The sequence below is a fragment of the Cavia porcellus genome, unplaced genomic scaffold (genome assembly GCF_034190915.1).
Source record: "Cavia porcellus strain 051 isolate PalLab524CR breed Dunkin Hartley unplaced genomic scaffold, mCavPor4.1 scaffold_23, whole genome shotgun sequence".
NCBI classification, from domain to species: domain Eukaryota; kingdom Metazoa; phylum Chordata; class Mammalia; order Rodentia; family Caviidae; genus Cavia; species Cavia porcellus.
The window spans coordinates 29,399,803-29,418,355 of NW_026947506.1; the positions used below are offsets into that span (position 1 = coordinate 29,399,803).

An 18,553-nucleotide genomic window follows, 5' to 3' on the forward strand; every position below is an offset into this window, starting at 1 on the left:
TTTCAACTCTTTTTTTTTAATGCTTTTCCCCAGCGATCTCACATTGTTATCCAAATTCTATAAAGTTATTTTTTTAATTATTATTTTGAAAAGAATAAAACCAAATGAGAAAAAAACCCAAGAAACAAAATGGGGTCATTCAAAACAAAAAGGACATAGTATGTGATTTAAAACCACAATACAAGGTGATCTACAATGGTTACCATGATGTCTCTTGTTATCTTCAATAGAATTTTCCATATCATCAGGTACAATACAATTGAATATAGCAGTACAGAACAAAATCAATAAAAACAAAACATTGGAGACATAGGACTTCAAAAGAGGGTAACAGTCAAACCAGAATGGGTATTGTAGTGAATCTTACGTCCTCAGAGTAGTTGCCTATACTCTCAGACTTGATACTATCAAACATAACAGATTCAAATAAAATCAGTCAAGACAAGATGGCAATTGAACAAGACAGATTCAAATAAAATCAGTCGAAACAAGGCAATAAAGGCAAAACAGGTTTCAAATTAAGTTAATAGGAAATTAAAAGTGGCTACTGTAGTATATCCTGCTATCTTTGGAATAGCTGTCTGTGCCCTCAAATCTAGTATAAGTAGACAAACTGGAGCAGAATATAACCAAACTAAACAGAGTGATGAAAGCAATATGGATTTCAAATCATGATACAAGATTACCAATGTCCTCTGCCTTCCCTATTTAGACATTTCCTCCCCTTCCACTTTCTCAGGGTGCATTGTACATTTTATATCCCACTGACTCCTTTAGTTTTTAGATTGGGGAGGCAACCCGCTATTTACCTAAGTGATTCTGAACCTTTTTACTCCTGAGCTTGGTCTCAAGTTGCATCCATTTTCCTACAAGAGCCTCAAGGTTTTCCTTCTCTATAGCTGAGTAGTTCTCCATTGTATAATAGTGTTATGTCTTTACAACCGATCTGCAGCTGATGGATGAGCTACCTCCACTTTTTTCTGGTTCCCTGTCACATAGAGCATTATTTTCTCATTGTTGACTTTCAGTCCATAAACCTTCTTTCAGTTTAAATATATTTCCTATGTAGAGCATCTTGATGGACCCTATCTCCTGATCCACTGTCTGTGTTTCTTTTTATTAGTGTATCGAGACTATCCATGTTAGTGATTGTGGCCAACCTTCTCTGCCTCATCTCTGCCATGCTATTTTTCTGCTGTTGGTTGTCTACTTTTCCCCTTCACTGACTGTCTGCCCATTCAGTGAGCCTCCTCTGTTGCTCTTCTTGAAATTGTGGTCTTTTTCTCTCTCTCTAGCATGTCTTTCAGTATTTTTTGTACAGTTGGATTGTTGGTCATGAACTCCTCCAGTTCCTTTTTGTATGGAAGCATCATGTTTCTCCATTAATTTGAGAGATAGTTTTGCAAGGTGCATCAATCTGGGTTTCAGGTTATTTTTTTTCAGGGCTTGAAATACTTTGCTCCAAGATCTTCTTGATTTGATGGTTTGTGCTGAGAAGTCTGTCATGATTTTGATGTGTTTTCCTTTATAGGTGATCTATTGATTTTCTCTGATGGCTTTTAATGTTCTGTTCTTGTGTTGAATTTCTGGGATCTTGATTATTACATGTCTGGGTATAGATCTATTTTGGTTATAGCTGGCTAGAGTTCTGTATGCCTCATAACATTTCCTTTTCCTATGCTTGGGAAGTTTTCTTTAATTATTTCTGTAAATAGCCTTTGTATTTCATTTGTGTGTACCCCTGCTTCTTCACTCACATCTTTTGTTCTTAAGTTATAGATCCTCATGTCATCTTCTAGCCTTTGTATTGTTACTTCTTGGTTCCTTGTCATTTTTAAGAGATCTTTCCTTTCGTGATCACACATTGCAAACCTGTCTTCAAGGTTTGATAGTCTATTTTTAGTTTCTTTCAAGCAGTTTTGCCAGCTTTCAATGGAGTTTTTAATTTTCTGGTAGTCTCTTTGAATCTGTTTCATGTATTCTAGATTTTTTTTATAGTCTTCATAGAAGGTTTCTCTCTTTTCTGTGCCCTTCCATTCTTCCATTTGTGCCTTCTTGAGAGGTACTTAGCATTTCTTTTATTATTTTTCTTATATCTTCCTTTACTTGTATTAGAATTTGTGTTTTTAGTTCTTTTATAATGTCACGAAGATGATTCTTTATGTCAGATACTGCTTTTTCCAACACTGCAGGTGTGCAACCCCGATCTCTTCTGTGTTTACCTACCCCAGGCCAGTAATGTTTGTGTTGGAGGCTGGAGATTTCCTTTTGTTTCTTCCTCTTGTCATGTTTCTGGTTTCCTCCAGACAATAAACAGTGGGGGTCATCTGCACTTCCTGTATTGGCCACGATTACTCTGAAGCATGCTGGCTAGGGATTGCTGCCCTCCCCAGTCTGCTGATGACTGCTGAAGTACAAGCAGGGGTGAGGTAGGCTTTGCCCTCCTTTCTGAGCTGGTCACAGCTCTGGGAGTCTTCATCACATTAGTGTTTGCCGTGTAGATGGCTCTGGTGAGGGATAGTTTCAGGAAACCTCATCCTTTGCTACTGGATTGCACACAGAGGCAGGACTCAGTTCAAGAAATTCTCACCAGTGTACGCTGCACTAGGAGTGGTTGACTGAAGCTGCTGCAGTTGTGGTTCTGGGCTTGTCCTGCCTGACTCCAAAATGTCACCTGGCCAGTCACCCACTCTTGCGGGAGGATTAAGTTCCTCACACTCACTGCAGGCCCATACAGATCTCCAAGCTGAGTGCTGCTCTCCATTCTGCCGCTCCCTTCCACAACCACTTCCTCCTGCTGAGGCCCTCAGGCTCCATAACCTCCAGCTTCACCACGACCATGCATTTCCAGATTCCAGCAGCGTTTCATACACAATGGGACTGGCTCTGGTGAGAGCGAGTCTGGCTACAGAAAAGATCCACGATTTCCTTTCCTTTTTTTTTTTTTCTTTCCTTTTAGTTTATTCCTGGGTTGACAGGATCCATCTCCCTCTGTCTGGTCTTCTCCAGGATGTTTTATTCCAGCATCTGAGCTGTTTCTCTCAGACAGGCTTCCCTATTTTGCTGCTTACTAATCTGCCATCTTCCCAGCCTCCCAATAAAAGTCTGAAGTTATTGTTTAAAAATCTTGTTTTTTTCCCCTTTATTTTTGTTCTTTAAAAAGTGGATTGCAGACTGGGAAGGATTAGTTAATTAAATCTTCTGCCTGGTCCTTGAATGAACACAGGAACTATTCTTCCATTTCATTTCAGTTTTTAAAGTAATAATTTTAATAAAAAATTCTAAGATCTAAGTGAAGTGTTATCAAATGTTTCTACAAATATTTATATTTCTGTATTAATTAACATCACATTTTAATTATATTCTTTTATCAGGTCTTTTTTTTTCTCAGGCCTAAGGATTGAACCCAGAGTTCACCCCAGCCCTTTTTGTTATTTTGAAACAGGATTTTGCTAGATCACTAAGTTCCCCAGGCAGAATTCAAAGTCATAGTCCTCCTGTGTGAGTCTCTCTCCACATGCTGGGGTTACTGGTATTTGTCACTGTGCCTGACTTCATGTTTAGCTTTTAGTTATTTATACTACAGAGTTGATTGCTATAACTTTCTGTGTGTGTGTGTGTGTGTGTGTGTGTATATATATATATATATATATATATATATATATGTATATAATTTTTAAATGATTGTTTCCCAAATGAGATGATTTAAATAAATATGCCAAAATCTTATAATGTCAAAGGCAACTATTATAAAATGATATTTTGGAAAAACTATAATGAAGGGAATATATTTTCTTCCATTATCTCTTTTGTAGGTAGTCCTAGCTTACTGGTATCGTGCATTCATAGGAATAATGAATTTATTTGGAATACAAACTAAGGCCTGCTGGAATGTGACCAGAGAAGGATTTCCTAGAGAAGTTGAGAGCTGTGAAGGTCTGTGTCTCTCTCCAACCCTGCTGTAGTGTCCTTAGGGCTTTCATAACCACAAGAATCACTGTATGTAAACAGCTATGGCTCACGTTTTCCTTTAAACAACACTACAAATGATTTTTTTTAAGTTCCTATTAGTAATCTTTATTTTGTAAGAAGTATTGGTCCATAGAACATTTTCAGATACAGTTACTCTTTATTGCATTCCTTCATTTGCAATAAACAATATAATTATGTTTTTCAATATAGTTTTGGACAGAACACAAAGACATTAACCTACTTTAACAAGAGACACAAGTTAATACAATGTGTGCTACTTTCATAGGAAGAGAAAGGGGCAAGACTGCAAAGACAGGGAATCCAGGATACTGGCCACCAGGAATCATAGAGTTCACAGTATAATCCACTGTTTTAAAAGCCACAAAATAAGCGATGATGAAAACCCCCAAGTACACAAAGAGCAAGATTTGGAGATGATTTGCCCTCTACCAGGAGGACAGATGACAGAGCCACACCCAAGTTCTGCTGCAGCAACAAGCCTCTCACGCAGCGTGTGTGACACAGGTGCTTTGGGATGGCTTCCAATTGCTTGTCCTCAAGTTTTAAGCAGCAGTGGTGAGAGTAGCATGCTCTGCAAACCTTATCACCAAAAAGAATGACCTAATTAAACTGCTTCTAATTCAGTGATGAGATATAGCACCTTCCAAAGGACTCAATGAACTCTTTTACCCTTCAAAAGAAATGTGTGGAAGGTAAAGGAAATGCCCTCAAACCATTTGGATGAAGCACTACTTTCAAAACATGGATATTAAAGGACTGTTGAGGGGAGTAGGCTAAAAAGTGGTTTATTTTTTGGATGACAGTGTTTTTTATTTTCATGTCAAATAGCACAGAGAATTTGAAATACAGGAATGACATTCTAAGTAAGTCATTGGGCTAAGGAAAAAAGAAAAGTGGTAATACTAATAAGCCTTTAATATTATCCTAAGGAACTGACCCACTTAAGAGTTGGACACTAATTAGTGCTGAGAGGTTTGTAAATTACTTTATTTTAATAACTCCTTTCTGTTTAGGGATGTACATTTTTCTATACATAAAATTTTTTAGGAGCATCTCCAAGTGGTAATGATTAGCATATCTCTTACCACAGAGCAAATTAATTACACTAAGGGAATGTCACAGTCAACACAGTATTAATTTTTTTTAGTAAGAAAGATCTGATTGCAGCCTGAAAATATCTTTGAAAATGAGTGAAAATGGGATCTTGGATATTGAAAGCCTTGTTTCTTCAAGCAAAGATAACCTATTTTGTGGGAGAACCTTTAAAACTAATACCCAGTTACCTTTAGTGTTAGCACAGAGAAGCTATAACAGAATTCCTCAGAAGCCACACCTCTACTCATTGCTCCTGCTTTGCATGTAAAAGTCTTCCTTTGAATAGGCAAGTGCTGCTTTGCAACATTCGTTACATATAATGAGAGTTTTGGATGAATGGTAGTGGTACGGAGCTTTAAATGTGTAGTGTGCACAAATACAGCACGTCTCCCACACACAGATTCTGAGTAAGAAGGAGTCATCTTAGCTTGTATGGAAAGGCAAGTATAGCATTCTAAAGCAAGTTTACACCTTCCACAAAACACTAGAATATCTCAGTAAGCATAGAAAGGGAGTATTATTGCATTAATCATGCAAAGCAAGTGAGCACATGTTGAAGGTGGTTCACTTAGTTTAGTTATCTTGAGCAAGATGAATGAAGATTCCAGGCCATCTTTAACTTGGTCACTTCCTTTGGTCACTGTGTTGCAAGTAGTCCACTTTCAAAGTCAAGGGGGCTAGCTCCTTCTTCTCTTAAGAGGGCCAAGAATTTTTTCACACGATAGTCAGGGTCCATCTGCAGGGACATCTCGATCAGCATTAGCAACTTCTTGATTCCTGCCCAGACTTTCTTCCCTTTGACTTGTGAAATTGTGGTATGTTCCTTATCGTTGAAGTTGCCCAAAAGCTCTAAAGCTTCCAACAGCTGCTCTCCTGTGGCAATATTAGGCACATGGATGGTGGTGCTAAAAGCATTAAGCATTTCCATTTCCTGAAGGACATCTATGCGGCTAGTGGTCCCAATGATAAGAAGCTTGCAGCCCTGAGGTGGTGCTTTTTTCAGTACCACAAGAAGAGCCTGTAATACCAAATTAGAAAACCGGGGGCCAATGGCGACATAATCAAGTAATCTCTCAATGTCATCCACAACCACACAGCTGAGCTGAGATTTGTATGCATCATCAAAGATCTTTTTCATGGCCTGACACTTACAAGTCTCATAAAAGCCAATCATCTTATTAGGAGAACAGATCTTGATGAAGCGCAAGTTGGATTCCTCTGCACTCTTTGCAGCTAAAGCAGTCTTCCCACTGTGAGGAGGGCCTTCCAAAAGGACGCTGACCAATGGTGTACGATCACTGTTTTTAGTCTGCTGGACCAAAAGCTCCCCATCATCCAGAACTCGAGTAACTGGATCACCCCACTTGATAATTCCATTCATAATGTAACTTGCATAATCCTCTTGGTTTGTGCCAAATGCTGGTTTGATACCATTCTCCAATGAAGCAAGGAAGTCTCCTCTTGTTACCTTCAGGCTCTCTGCTTTCTCTATGTCCACTTCCACTTTTGTACTGGCCTTTATATGTCTGTTCATAGCAGTGGACTGTGCTGCTCGCACCAGACCCTCCAGTTCAGCACCACTGAAATTCTTGGTCTCCACAGCCAGTTCTTTAATATCTACATCAGTAGAGAGCAATTGATGGTCTCTCATCCTTGCTGTGTGGATGTGAAGGATCTGTAGTCGACCTTTCTCATCTGGCAAGCCTATCTCCATTTTGACTTCCAGTCTTCCAGGTTGAAGGAGAGCCTCATCAATCAGATCTGGTCTATTGGTCATTCCAATGACAAGGATGTTGTTCAGCTGCTCTACCCCATCAATTTTGGACAACAACTGATTGACAACAGTGTTGTGAATCCCAGTGCTACCAGCCATGCTCCCTCTCTGTTTGCAGATGGCATCAATTTCATCAAAGATGATGATGTGCAAACCAGTGTTAGCACCAAGCCTCCTTTGCTCCTCTTCAGCATCAGCAAAAAGTTTGTGAATGTTAGCCTCTGATTCACCCACATATTTGTTAAGATTTTCTGGTCCATTGACCACTTTGGGCTCTCTTGCATTCAACATCTTGCCAATCTGTAGAGCCAAGAGAGTCTTACCACATCCTGGGGGCCCATATAACAGGATGCCTTTAACATGTTTACAACCCATCTGTTCCACAATCTCTGGAGGAAATACTCGGGAAGCAAATGCTCGTCGAAAAATATCTGAAAATTCTTTGTCCAGACCTCCTATTCCCATTTTTTCAAAGTTCCAATCAGGATTGATAATAGACTGGCGATTTTCCTTGGTTTTAGCTTTGCCAATAAGATTGAGTGATGATTTTTCTGCTTTTTCAAATGCAACTTGACTGTTTCCAACAACCAGTCCTACTTCAATCTTCTGTCTTTTACCTGTCACAGCCTCTCCTTTCAAGATGCTAGGATCCATGGCTTCAATATCCTTCACCAATAAGCCAAAAAGCTTTTCATTGAAGCTAAACACAAGCTGCTGTCCCACTGAGAAGGCCTGGTTGTTGAACTGCTGAATAAACTCTGCTGCCATCTTGTCAGTATCATAAGGATTGGAGTCAATGCTTTTTTTCTGCAGGAAATCAATCTCGATGGTCATTGTGCCAATACACTGTTTGGCTTTGTCAAATGTATATAAAGAGACTTCTATTTCTTGTCCAATAGAAAGTCCAGCCCATTTTCGCTGGGGTAAGCTGAATGCAGTGCTCCCTGGAACCACTGACGGATGGGTCCTCAGAGTAAAAGTGAACTTGTGATTAGAAGAGGTTCTCACAACCACATGCTGGTTGGACTGAAAATCTGTTTCGTTTACAACTGCACAGTTGGTTAAAGATAATTCATCTGTAGGACATCTTGCAGCTTGCATAAGCCGGGCCGCCATCTTCGCGGACACGTTCCGCTTCCAAATGATTAATCTCAATGATTATTTTACCCTTCAGTTTTCTGAGAAAGCTCTATAGTTGCTAATTTGAATGAAAATATAGAATTTAATTTGTGTACATAGTCCAGTATCAGGCAAACTTGAGTAAAAGTGTCCCATATCAGTACAAAATAGTACAAATAAGAGTGTTTTAGGTTACTTCAGTATATAAACTTTAGGGATCAATTAGTAAAATATGTACTTGCAATAGTGTATTAAGGAAATAGTATTAACATATTTAAAAATCAGATTCAGATTGTAGCAACAACGTTGCTTTATAACATGCTCACAGCCTGGTAGATAATTTTAGCCAGACCCTTTCTATGTACCTTCTACATTGGTGTCTTTGTCAAATAACCTCTTTGAGACTTCTGAAAGTTCTCCAGGACACGCAGTGCTCACTGCTGTTTAAGATGTGTGCAGTTATACTTTTTGACAACCCAAGGATGATGCTGTCCCTTGCAACTCCAGAGAAAGCATAGCACATACAAAGTTGTTGCTTTATTTTTTCTACTCTTCACATGACTATTTACTGTATTTTATAAATCTGGTTTTATAGATTTGTTTATAAGAACATCCAACTCTGAGAATATAAGCTAACTCTATATTTCCCATATATGTTTCCCTTATATGTTTCCCTTTAGGTGATCTTTATAAAATCTAAAAGTAATTGACAGAAGATATCTGAGGGGCCATTAGACATTTTGTTTGTTTGTTTACAACATAAAGGAATGGAGAAAATATCTTGTAAATTGAGAGAGTTGGTACTGTCCTGGTCAGCTAGAAGGTATAACCTTTTCTGAGAGATTAAAGCATCACCTTTTATTTTATATGGAAATATATGATATTTCTGAAGTTCCCAGTAAGTGACAAGTTAGAATTTGGCACTTAGAATGCAGCAGCAGCCCAGTGCATTTGGCCCATATCCTCGTGGAGTCTGTACTATGAGAGGGCTCTTAGCAGTTGTAACTGTGATGGATATTACAAGTAGGAAAATAGGATTGTGGAGAGAATATTTCAGGAGTAGGGAGTAGCAGAAGTCCTGTGGCAACAGTTATCTGAGAAAAGTCTGGATTTTTTGGGACAGAAGAAAGGAAGCGAAGTGGTGTGATATGCTGGGAGTACAACACAGGATGGGCCATGTGGTGGGGAAGAGTTTGTACTTTATTCACTGAGGAACTTTAACAGATTCTTACATTGAGCATTATTTTTCTGGTTGAATGGAAAGATTACCATTGGGTTTCATGAGACCATAGACTACTGTACTCTCAGCATACAATCTCTGTAGAAGGCGTCTGGAAAGTGCTAGGTCTTGGAAGGCAACTTGGAAATAGAATCAACAAGACGTGGTAACTGATGAGAGGGAGGCAGGAAAGTGAAGAGTCCTGTAACTCTGCCTGGTTTCAACCTTGCATAACTGAGTCCTTTGAATAGCAGTAAATATGACAAGTACAGGTGTGAATAGCTATGATTCACTGTGAATGTGTGAGCTTGAGATGTCACGTGACTACCTGGGTAGATAACTCTAGGAATAAGAAGAATGTTTGGACTCACCTCTCTGTAGATGATACTTGGGGCTACAGAAGTGGAAGAATTAAGGAGAATATGTATATAGTGAGAAGAGAAGAAAGCAGATGACAGAGGCCAAGGAGATCCAGTGTTCAAGGCAGGGTTCACAAACAAGAGAAGTTACAGGACAGACTGAAAGGAGTGACCAGGGAGGTAGGAGGTATCACAGGGGCCAGCCTTCAGGTCTTGGCTCCAACAGTGAGATATGAGAAACTTTAGGCAAATTACCTAAATTCTCTATGACTTGTTTTCTCAGACAAAACTTATATGCCAATTATTCACATCAATTTTGTCTGAGGACTATGTGAAATGATCAAACAAGAAGTACTATACACACAGTCTTACACAGTAAGTCCCCAAGTTACAAATCAGTTCCATTCCTGGAGGACATTTGTAAATCAGATTCATTCATAAGTCCAACAAAGTGAATTTTATAACGTTTGACACAAGTATACAAATGTAAGGCATAAAAAAAACCTAAATGCAAGGTCTGTTTATATCTGTGAAAGATCACAACTTGAATACTCATAATACTTGACTACTCATGGGACGTACTATATATAGGATGTATTAAGCCTCTAGCTCTTGATAGTAATGGATCAAGTAACTAGATCATCTCCAGGAGACTAAAGCTGCTCCTTGGGGTAAGAGACTTTGTCTTACTTATCTTGGAGCCTAGAAAAGATAAAAGTAATGCAGTGGCATTTTCTTGGAAGTCATCAAAGGGCTCCAAACACTGAGCAATAGCAACAGCATCTTTGTTAGTAAGAAGCCCAAACAGTTATCTCAATACAAAAAAAGTATATTCGAGGAACTTATAAACATAACTAGATAGTGTATTATGGAGCTGGAGATGTAGCTCCATGTAGAGCTCCTGCACAGAATGCACAAGGCACAGGGTTTGATCCATAACGACAACCCCCTTGTCACACACACACACACACCCCTTTTTTTGGGTAAACACTGGTGCAGCTATGAAAGAGGATATCAGTCTGAAAGCAAATGTTTTCAGCAAATTCATGAACTTTTGAGTTAAAAGCATTGAGATAAGTGTTCCCCTTGCTTTATAGCCATTTTCTCACTAAATAATGAATAATCTGTGTCTTTTCAAAGGATTGGGAGACCCTGCTTACTTTTATGTGGATGTAATTTTTATCTTAAATGGACTAATGGTGGGATTGCTGTTCATCTATGCTGCGTATCTGAGGTAAGATCCTACTGAATTTATAAGCACTGACCAATAATTGTTGATTAAATTAAAAGGAGAATAAATGAGATTTACTGATTAATCATAAGAACATTTGTAGATTTATTTGACTTTTCAGTTGCTTAGCCAGTATCATGCATTCCAAACCTGGAAATGTCACTTTAAAAATACATTAAGTAAGACCTTCATTTTTTCCCATTTTAAATTACAATTTCTCTGCCAGAGTTTTAATGAAAAATACCTTTCTTTGTGAAATTATTACATTAGAGGGATCTGTGGTTAGCATTAGTTAGTTTATCTTCATTTTTATTCTCTGTGAGATTAAGAAAACTAAAAAGAACTGAGCATCACTTATAGCAGACACTGGTATTTGTTAGCCTTCCTTGGTAACAGCACCACAACTCTGGAGGAACAGTGTGCCCAGTCTCAGATGATAAGGTGAGGTTAATTTTGACAAACGTGTTTCACTCCCAGTCTTCATGGCTCCTTGGAAGAGCCATATGAGCTAGTTTTGACAGTGACAAATAAGGGACCTCAGAAAGCATTTGCCTTTCTCACAAAAGGGTGTATTTAGCTATCACTTTGCTGTTTCTTCCTACTTTTACTTGGAGCTGCAGCCATGAGTTTGTGGCCATGAGGGGAAGTTTACAAAAATAACGGACATATTATTATGCTGCTAAACAGACACTTTTTATTTTTCTGTTGAATGAGATAATAAACATCCATACTGTCTAAGCCAGTTCTGTCAGATTTTTTGTTTCCTTCAGTGAAATGTATTTAAGTCATCAGTTTTCTTTACTATGTTACAATGAAATTCAAAACACTGAGCATTAGGAAATCTAGATTTAATTGTCCAACAAATATTTATATAGAATTTATATCAATACAGAGGTTATATGTTAGATAAACAATGACAACCCAGTAAAGAACATAACCAGCCTGAATTTGAGGTTCTGGGTGAGACCTCCTTGAGTAATTCCAAAGAGGAGTCTGAGTCAATTTTTTTGAGCTAATTATGGATAGGATTGGGGGATGGTATAACTGAGGTAGGGTAAAGGTGGGCATGAGGTTGGGGGAGCAAAGGTAGCTGAGTACATGACCATAGCAACAGCTAGTGTTCTGTTCTGGGTGTGCTGTGACCAGGCCAGCGGAGCAGGTGTGCTGCATCCCAGCAGAGTGCATGTGGAGGTTGTGGGATGTGGGAACCACTCTGGTCATTTGCAGAGCTCGGGCACTTGCTCAGTGAGCTTGGGCAGCGGGGGGTCAGAGCTATCTGTGTGTACTCTTTGTTTTAGGGAGTTTTTGACCTAAAAGGATGGGCATAGAATTAGTGAAATTTAGTGATACATTTAATATTGTAATGGATATCCTATCAGCACATCAGGCTAAACAATGTACAAGGCTCAGAAAACTTGACAAGAAAAGTAAATATTTTTGAAAATAAGTTCACATTGTTGTGTATGTAGACAATAAAAACAATTGTAAAGTATTTGAAACAACTAGATAATTTATGATGTTACCTGAACACAAAAAATTAATACATAAAATTGTAAGTTCCATGCACTAACATCAAAGAAAAAGTGAAATTTTAAAAAGATACTATTTAAAATAGCATTAAAGGGGCTGGGAATTTAGCTCACCGGCATAAGCACCTTCCTGGCAAGCATGAGCTTGTGAGTTCAATCCCCAGGACTAAAAACGGAAAAAAAAAGAAAAGGGGGCTGGGAATTTACCTCAGCAGCATATGTGCCTGCCTTGCAAATGCGACGTCATGAATTTGATCCCCAGTACCCATAAAAAATAAATAAGTAAAATAGCATTAAAATCATGAAGTCTTAAGAATAAATCTAACAATGGATAGATATGACTTTCATGAGAAAACTGTTAAAAGTTTATTGAGATGCATTTAAGAAAATCAAAATAAATGGAGCAATATGCTGTGTTAACTGATGGGAAGATGACAGTTATCCCACACTGATTTACAGATGCTGTGCTCTACCAGTCAACACTGTGACATAATTCTGTTGATGCTTATGAACTGATTTTATAGTTATTTAGAAATGCAAAGGACGAGATATAATTAGATTTTTGGAAAAGTTAAAACTTGCTTTGTCATTTCTGTATCATAATGCTAATATAAATAAGACCACACACTAGACAAAGAGATCACAGGAATGGAGTAGAGACCAGACTTGGAAATATACATTTAAAGACACTTGGGGTATGACAGAGCAGATATTGTAGACTGGTGGAGTAAAGACAGACTTTTCATAAATAGTGTTGGACCTGTATATTGATAATTCCAGAGTCAGGATAATGGCCGTCTCAGGAGGGTCCAACAGGGACTTAAGGTATAATCATTTCTCTATTTCAGTTACATATATACTAGCTACATGGGTGTTCAATTCATAATTGTTCTAAAATAAGAGATTTTGCATACTTTTCTATGTCCCTTATTGGAAGACTTTGGAGACAGCTTTCGAATAAGTTTTATCAGGTGTAAGTGTTGTATTTGTGAAAATAGTTTACACTTATTTCCTTTTTAATGTGGAAAACATTACACAGCTATGACTAAAACTTTTAAATCAGTATTTTTCACTAGGAGGGCTACCAAGAGTATATGCCTCTCTAAACTGGCTACAATTTCTGAATATCTAATATTCTGAATATCTAATACATTACTAGTCTCCAATTTTTAAGAAGGATATGTGGATGTAATTGTTATGAACTATAAAAATGTCACTAGAACTGTGATGAGATTGGAAACAACTATTTGAGAAACAAAAGAAATAGAAATTTAAAGACACTCTGTTTCTGTTCCTCAAGTGAATAACCATAAAATGTTAATGTGCACATTTAACTTGATTAAATCTGAAAGGAATCCTTATCTTTTCCGACCTCTGCAGTACATGGCATTGTAGGATGCTGTCCCGAAACACCCTCTCATGACCTAAAAGTTAGTGCCGTAGTCAGTGCTCCTGTCACCCGCCCAGCAGCACTATCGTTACATTTTGGGGGTTGCCACAGGTTTTAGTTCATCCTCGTGTCCACAGTTCCTGTGTGCACAGCCTGTCCTTGATCTCGCGCCTTCCTTCTTTCAGTTTCTTCCTTTTTGAGGTGCACGTGTTGAATTTCATGTAGTGAGAGTCTGTTGATGGTCACCCCTTCCCAGCCGCTTTCCTCAGCTTGTATTTTTTTCACTCCTTCCCTCCTCCTTTTCTCCATCCAGCCACCCAGAACTCACTGTCTCCTGAATGTGGATCGCGGGCCTGGATGTGGGACCACACACCCATAGCCCAGGAAGGCAGCTGCGCAGTGCCTGTTACTCTCGGACGGGTACTGGTTGCCCTCGTACAGTCACTGCTTCCTTCAGACTCAACAAAAGGATGTGTACAGTCACTTCCTTCTGTTACAGTTAAACACACTCAACTGTGTTTCTCAGTCAGTGAAACTCAATTTCAAAAGACAAAATTGCCTCCATTTAGATTATTCAAATACTGTGACGTAGACTGAAGTGCTAGTCTGTTGGTTTAAAAGAATGTTTTTTATACTAGTGATTGAACTCAGACTAGGTTCCAATTTATAATCTTCCTGCCTTGGCTTTCTACATTGCTGGAATTATAGATGTGTACCACCGTGCATGACTTGTTAAAAATTACTTATGTTCACAAATTACATATTTTATCTAGAATACATTTTAAATATAAAGTGTAGATTGTATCACATGTGAAATTTATGTGCTTTACTTTCAAGATTAAAACAATGACTCTTGAAATTTTTACTTAAGTACAGAAAAATGATTTTAAATTCTGAGATAATTTTTTAAGAATCTCACCTTATTTTACCTGAATTATGATTTCATACTTTTTTTTTTACAGTGAGACTCAAGTAGGAGGTCTAATTACAGTACTGTGCTACTTTTTCAACCACGGAGAGGTTTGTTTTATGGAAAGTAATTTTTAAGTACAAGAGAGGCTATATAAGAACAAGGAACTATCATTAAAAAATATATAGTTGCATATTAATTGTGGCTTGACAATATTTGATAGAATATTATGATGTAACTTGATATTTTAATTGTGTTGATCTAAATTTTTGAATCATTAGAGGTTAAAATATGTAGAATAGCTTGCCTGGTCTTTAGTGAGTATTCTATACACGTATGTTCAGTAGAACAAAGGAAATACTGTACTTCTTGAGTCAGACGCTTTACATTATTGTATTTACTACTAGCAGACTTAGAGGTTGCTATCATCACCGCACACATTCTGACACTGACTGTTACAGTGCTTAGGTTACTTACCCAAGAGGGTACATTCTGTACCTTATGAAACAGGTTCTTCTCTCCCCCAATACTGAGGATTGAACCCAGGGCCTGCACACTGAACTATACATCGTTAGACTGGGCTCAAGCTTGCCGTCCTCCTGCCTCAGCCTCCCAGAGTGCCGAGATTATGAGTGTGCCACCATGTGTGGCTACTTTTCTCGTTAATAATATTGCATTTTTTGTAATGTGGTAAGAGCACTTAACATAATACATGCCCACTTAACAGATTTACAGCCTTGTAATAGAGTATTATTAACAAAACCTTGTGCTCTAACATGTGTTCATCTTGCTTAGGTGAAACATTATGTGCTTGTACTTCTCCAGGGTTGGAAGCTACCCTGGAATCTCACCAGGAGTACAAAGCCGACCTACCACCTTGCTCTATGTCATCATGACACAAACTGTTGAATTAAAAGTAGAAATTTAGTTACTAATTCATCCCGAAGGAATGTAGTCCTCCAAAAAAGAGCTCATAGAAACTATGATGGATTCCCTGAACAAAATGTTGCATGTATACAAACCATGTGCTCAACTGTGAGCTACTGAGGACATGGCAGTGAGAGAGAAAACCTGACACCTCTTGAAAGCAGACTAGGTACTGTGTTATACAGGTTATATAGGCTGGAAGTCTTTATGTGTTGCTAGTGGATTAAGTCTTAAATCAGACAAAAGAATAATAAGAACTATACAAAAATGGTTTCAATCTATTATTTCAACCTAAAGCAAATAAATACACAGTTAAATAATCCGTTGACATAAAAAGAAAGCCTTGTATTTGAGTATTTGAATGCTTGGGTTACTTACCCAAGATTGTACATTCTCTACTTTATGAAACAGGTTCCTCTCTCCCCCCAGTACTGAGCATATTAGACTCCTGATGGTATGCATTAACTTTTTATTTCAATTTTAATTCATCTTCCAAGGTTTACAATTTGGGTTTCTTAGAACAGTAATTTTTCAAAACCCTTAGAGAGTACTGTAATAAGATTTTAAATCCTTTCAAGAATTTTTGACACAAAATTTTTATCACACTCTTACCTGTTTGTCTTAGACATTGTCTTAAAATATACATGCATATTTAATACTTACATTCTGTGTATCACATTACTGATATTATGTGCCTTCCATTAGTAATTATTATTACTTCCAGTTGTCTTTAAAATTTACAGCTAACTCTTTTAAAGATGTATGCACACACTCAGAGAAGATCTTGACTACTTGTGCAGCCTGGACTTGTTATATGTAAAATCTTGGTGTTGGCGGTGACACCTGTTTGAGTATTGTTCCAGGTCTGAAGCCCAAGGCCCAGTACATAAGGCTGGACTGTGAATCTGGCCTGGGAATCCTCACAGTCCCCGTCTCTGCCCCCATCTTGTTGGTCTCTGGGAAATGCTTTTGCTTGGTCCCATAGAACTGGCACTTGTTCTGGGCTTAGAGGCTGGTCATTCTACTCTGGTCCCATGTGAGGAGCTCCAAGCTTTGCCTGCTTTCAGAAGTAGGATCCCGTGGACATGGGGTTAAGGTGCCAGAAGAAGCCAGCCCCTGTGCTAGGCAGATGATGTTTGCTGTCATGGGCCCACCGTGAACCCAGACTTCCATTCATCTCAGGCCACGCGTGTGATGTGGACGCCGCCTCTCCGCGAAAGCTTTGCATATCCGTTCCTGGTGCTTCAGATGTATATTTTAACCATGATTCTCAGGTAATTTTGATTTATAAAGCACAGCTAAGTAAATTCAAGTTAAGTTTCTTAAAATTTCATCAGCCTGTTGTAATTGCTTTATTTAGGGTGTGTTTTTAGTTATTTTAAAAATAAACCAAGCTTAGAGTTAAGGTAATCCAACATTTACTATGTGAATTTGATCTCCATTTAGCTGTTCAGGCTACAGGTTTTAGATGACTATATTGTAAAAAATAAAAATATATGTTTATTTATGATTTGCAATGATGCAACAGTTTTTTTGTTTTGTTTGTTTTTTGGGGAGATACCATGACTCTCACTCAGGACCTCATGCTTGCCAAGCAGGCACTGTGTCACTGAGCCAAATCCTGGCCCAAGGCAACAGTTTTTGAAAAATACTTATTTTTGTTCAGAGTTTATATACTCTGACTCACTGCTTCCCAAACCCTGTTTTGGTGGAACATTCATATATGAGCCATGAAAAAATTGTACTGTATGCAAAAGAATTTGGAAAATACTGAATTAAAGAGAAAGGGAAGAAGGGAGGGTAAATGTGTTTGAATGATGTTTCTAAGAGTTTAGCCGTTTTATCTCAACTGTTTTTCTCAGACACTTTTTATTGGAATTAATTCATAAGCATTTCAGAAATGTATGAAGGCTGAGAAACCACATAAAATACTATAACTTTATGATAGAAATAAATTTCATAGGATGTTCGTAAGATCTCACACTGAATGAAGTAATGATCAATTTCTTCAAAATCTAGGGAACCCGGCACACTTCCTTACCCTTGGCAGATTGTATCTTCTGTGAAAAAATTATTTATGTACATACCATCCCTCCTTCTTTTCCTTTTTCATTCAATAGTAACTAGGGAATCATGCATAAATACAGAAATGTCTACACCTACATTTGCATTTCTAAATGTACTGCACTGGAAACAGAGACCATGCCCTGTATATCTCTAACCACTGAGCACTTAGCCTCACATGTGAACCTTTGAGGTGCTCCTGTGCTGTTGATTAAATGGAAGGTAAATCCTGCATCCGGGGAAGCTACAAGCCTTAGGAGCAATCTGAGTCCTACTTTGTTACCTGCCTGACAAGTTTATTTGGGGACTGCATTTAGTTTTGGACATCTGCTCCCTGTTCAGATTTCTATGTTTGTTCAGTATGTTGCCTCCTGTGGACAAAAATGCTAAAGAAAGTTGCTCATTGCCACACCTCTCCTTTTATTCCCAGTTTAATTACTAGGAAGATGGCTCTTGTGACTGACTGAATGACTGAGGTGATGTCAGTTTGGACAAAAGGGGTTTCATAGAATGCAGTGTTGTACCTAGAACATTTAGGATCGGACCCCTGTGGACACATGCCTGAGTCAAAAGTAATTTTTGTTTGAGTGAAAACAAGATTAGCAAGTGCTTAATGCATATTTTGATAGCATTATTAAGCAACATAAATATTGAAATTTTTGCTTTTGTAAAGTAATCTATAAAAAAGTTATTTATGAAAAACTCAATACAACCTTAATGAAAACAACAGTTGCTGTTTTATCTACAAAAGAATACTTGCATTTCTTTTCTCATCTAAAAGATCCTAAGCTTAGCCAGGGATTTAATTCAGTGGCACAAGCGCCTGTTGGGCAAGCATGAGGTCCTGGGTTGAATCCCTGGTACCAAAAAAAAAAAAAATCCTAAGCTCCTCTGTGATACGAGGTGTTGGTTACTATATGTTTTAGTATTACAGAATAAACAA

General features: G+C 38.1%; 2 protein-coding genes across 7 annotated transcripts in view; one reads left to right on the forward strand and one right to left on the reverse strand.

Moving 5' to 3' along the window:
* LOC100712828 (probable C-mannosyltransferase DPY19L2) overlaps nt 1–18,553 on the forward strand; it is an 85,614-nt gene that overhangs the window by 12,723 nt on the left and 54,338 nt on the right. For all 6 annotated transcript variants that reach the window (XM_063233973.1, XM_063233976.1, XM_063233974.1 and 3 more), the window contains exons 5-8: nt 3,816–3,936; nt 10,700–10,793; nt 14,672–14,729; nt 16,729–16,820. In XM_063233973.1, the coding sequence (XP_063090043.1) occupies nt 3,816–3,936; nt 10,700–10,793; nt 14,672–14,729; nt 16,729–16,820 (365 nt within the window). The remainder of the gene's footprint in view (nt 1–3,815; nt 3,937–10,699; nt 10,794–14,671; nt 14,730–16,728; nt 16,821–18,553) is intronic.
* Nucleotides 5,721–7,993, reverse strand: LOC101787834 (vesicle-fusing ATPase-like). Its single transcript, XM_063233972.1, has one exon. It carries the CDS (start codon nt 7,976–7,978, stop codon nt 5,726–5,728), a length of 2,253 nt encoding a protein of 750 aa, XP_063090042.1. The 5' UTR covers nt 7,979–7,993; the 3' UTR covers nt 5,721–5,725.